This window comes from Limulus polyphemus, unplaced genomic scaffold (assembly GCF_000517525.1).
Source record: "Limulus polyphemus unplaced genomic scaffold, Limulus_polyphemus-2.1.2 Scaffold161, whole genome shotgun sequence".
Lineage (NCBI taxonomy): Eukaryota > Metazoa > Arthropoda > Merostomata > Xiphosura > Limulidae > Limulus > Limulus polyphemus.
In genome coordinates, this window is record NW_013665771.1 from 452,635 (window position 1) to 456,535 (window position 3,901).

General features: G+C 31.3%; 1 protein-coding gene across 2 annotated transcripts in view; it reads right to left on the reverse strand.

Moving 5' to 3' along the window:
* Positions 1-3,901, reverse strand: part of LOC106476983 (STE20-related kinase adapter protein alpha-like) — a 41,702-nt gene that overhangs the window by 19,578 nt on the left and 18,223 nt on the right. For both annotated transcript variants that reach the window (XM_022381414.1, XM_013937599.2), the window contains exon 5: positions 496-614. In XM_022381414.1, coding sequence (XP_022237122.1) covers positions 496-614 — 119 coding nt within the window. The remainder of the gene's footprint in view (positions 1-495; positions 615-3,901) is intronic.

Genomic DNA, 3,901 nt, shown 5'->3' on the forward strand with positions numbered 1-3,901 from the left:
GATTTTTTATTACAAAATAATTTTACACTAAATAAATAAACTTTGTGAAAAATCAAACAATAGTCATTTTCTTCCTACTGAAATATTCAATTTTTTTATGTGTAGTAGTAACTAGAGAAATTCTAAGATACACATAGAAAAAAAAAACCTAAAAACTTGAAATTCTGTGATTATCCCATAAAGTTTGGTAAAAAATAAGATACAAAATAGCAAAAGAATAGTTAAGATATGTCAGTTTTCTGCCAGTATTAACCCCACATCATCATCCTGATGAACCAAGTTAACAGTAGTGAAGTGTTGATATATGTTTTATCTATTTTTATATATCCATTTGTAGCTATTTTGTACCTTGTTTATTTAAAGAAAAATCTGGTGGTGATTGAGAATCTAAGCATATGCAATTTTTACATTTCACACACTAGTTTGAAACCCTTTGTCCATTTCTAAAATACAATGCAAATTTAAAAACTATAATCATTTAGTAATAAACCCCACCTGCATGTAAGTCAAATCATGATTGCACTTTTCTAAGTTGATTCTCTTCACTGCCACATGCTGGCCAGATGGTACATGTCTTGCAAGGGATATCACAGCTGCTTGTATCATTCCCTTTCCTTCACAGCATAAATTGCAGAGATTATATATACATATAACAAAATCTAAAACTTTCTGAACAGTATTAAAACAATAGAGAACAACTGTTCACATTAACAGAAGATCTAAGAAGCTTAGGCTTCTTATTAAATCTCTCTTCTCTGATAGAATTGTATGAAGTTGATACTACATGTAATCAGATGGTACACTTGTATAAATATTAATAGCAACCAACAGCAATGCTGTTATAGTAGCTGACCAATACTTTCTCCCTAAATCTCTAGCTTTAGTCAGTATGTCAAATAAAACCCATGTCTGTAATACATAAAAGAATATGTATACTTAGATGTTTCATTCTGAAATTAAAATGTAAATTTTGAAAAAAATACTAAATTTCCCATTATGGCCATTGATAATGCAGTACTTGCTATGAAGGTGGGAGTAGACAAAAAGAAAGAATATTACAGTGATAGAGATTTGGAATGAATTAGCAAATCTTTAACCAGATGAGGGTTTTATTTTGTTTTTGAATTTCGCACAAAGCTACACAAGGGCTATCTACACTAGCTGCCCCTAATTTAGCAGTTTAAGACTGGAGGGAAGGCAATAGTCATCACCACCCACTGCCAACTCTCGGGCTACTCTTATACCAACAAATAGTGGGATTGACCATCACATTATAATGCCCCCATGGCTGAAAAGGCAAGCATGTTTGATGGGATGGGGATTCGAACCCACAATTCTCAGATTGCAAGTCGAACGCCCTAACCACCTGACCATGTTGGGCCATCAGATGATGGTAGAACATGATAATAAGGTATTCCTCACACGAAAACAACTACCCCACAAATAAAAAACAAAAACAATCCTCTGTGAAGAAAAGCAATTAATAAAATTAGTTACAGGAATGAGTCCACTGTACAAAAAATCATACATATTCATGACAACACACCTATAGCCAGTAATAAAAAGAGTGAAAGGGGGGAAATGAACATTCAGCCACTCAATAAGTCATGAAAGTAGAAATCTTGCTGATTATATATTTTGGGACAAGTCTACATTTGGATGAGTGTAGAATGGAATCTTACCATGTGTGACTTAAATCCTGATATGACTTCCTATCTCAAGCAGGAACCAAAATTTTATTTTTGAGAGAATTAAGCTACAGTACATCCTATGATCATTTTAAATTTGTATGCATGGCATCAGTGCCATGGACCAACACTGCATCTGGTAAGCTATACATAGTAATGTTCACTATAATTCTGAATTTACTAAATGTATCTTCATAAAATTTGGCAATCTTCCAGTAAACATTACAAGTCTGTTATTCACAAAAGATAAGATTTTCTAATGAAGTATTTTATTTACAGATTTCTCAGTGAATTTATGGAGTCAGTTTGACTAGTCTGAGTGCAAGGTGATTTTCATGTTAAGAACAAATTCTTTTTCATCTTAAAATTTTCATATTTAATTTGAATAATCTATCAAAGCTGTTAAATGAATATCAAAAGTTTCTTCGTTTAACTTTTATATCTTATTTAGTATTTTGTCTACCTTAACAGTAAAACTGTAGCAAAATTATCAATCATGATCAATGTAGAGTGAAATAAAAAATTTTAAAATATGAAATAAAATTAACTATAGCGTTTTTCTTCTCTTTTGATGCATAATTTCACTTGTTTCATGCAACTATCTTCAAAATTTCAATTGTTAACTTTTCCACATCTATTTTCTGTAAATTTGTGGTTTATTGTTGTACTTAGTACCTCTTTGAGCACTAATCTTCCCATCATAAACAATAAACATAGCATGAGGTAATTAGCCACAGGTTGTAAATACCACAAGTACATGAACCACATGATCTTTGCAAGTGCAAACCATAACTGAGCTAGGCCTCACTTTTTTCCTAAGTTAGTTCTTCAAATAAAAATTCTTGGAACTCTCCCATATACATTTTAAAACATAAAACATGTATCAGGCACTAAAACAGAAAGCCCAAAAATCACTATAATCTAAATGGCTTTCTTACTAAGAAACAAATAGGCTAAAAAATTCTTTTAGCTATTTGGAGCTCAGCAATAGAAATCACATATAAACCATCTTAAGCAAACTGTCTACAAATGTTAGATAAGAAGGAATAGACAGGAAGATCCATATAGGAAAACAAATTCTCTCTCTCTATTGTTATAAACATGTCTATAAAAGAAGAATATGTCTTACCGATAAGTTTGTTAAAAGCTACAACAAGATGGAAGGAGACTCAATGGTGTTACAAATATATTTATATCTCAGTAATTTGAAAAGTTGGGAACTTTAAATTTTATATTTTGGCCTTTCAATATCTTTAGTTTGAGCATATGATTGGTCAGCCTCTCTAAAAGCATTAGAGGGAAATGGGGGAAAACCTAGAAAAATAGAGAATCAGAAGGGAGACATATCACATGAAATAAAGAAGTTAAGATTAAGAATTTATTTACATATTTCCTTTTCAAATTAAGAAGTCAAAACTTAGATAATATAGATCTTTGAATTATAAACTGTTTTAATGCTAGGTTTATCAACATTGATAATAAAAAATTTGAACTAAATTTTGAATGTAACTTTGAAAAGGTCATGACACTCTCACCAGCTATGGTGAGAGTGTTAAATATATAACTTAATGAAAAAAAAGAGTTTGCTGCCCGAATACTTCAAACTGGCTGAGAAAGCCACTAGGGGGACATTCTGAGCTTTCTATTGGTAATTCACACGTCATAGGCAGAAGTGCTTCCAAGAATGGAAAGATGTGGGCGGGACACTTGTGTTTGATTCAGTAAATGTAGTGATATCTCAGCAAATAGAAAAGATAGAAGGTTCTTATTTTATATTCTAACTTGTCAATATCGGTAATTTGAGTTCCTAATTTGTAAAAGAAACTATAGACTTTGTATTTAGACATCAAAAACATCTAATTCGAACCAATGCTGCGTTCAACATACGTGACACACAAAAATCAATATATAGGTGTGTTTTTTTAATATTTAAATTTAAAAATTAAATAATGTATAATAATAAAATTTTAATTACGATCTACAATCTGATACCAAATAGTAGTTCATAGGGTGTTCACGTGTTGGTAGGGTTAATTCAGTAGAGGTTGAATTGAGTTTGTCACTGTTAAAACCATCTAAATATTTGTAACAGTTAGTACCATTTTGAACTGATACATTTGTAAAGCATCAACAAACACCATCTACCATTTTGAAGTCTTAGATTTAGACAGCACCCACCAACTGCTGTGACCACCTACTATCTTGAAGTTTGA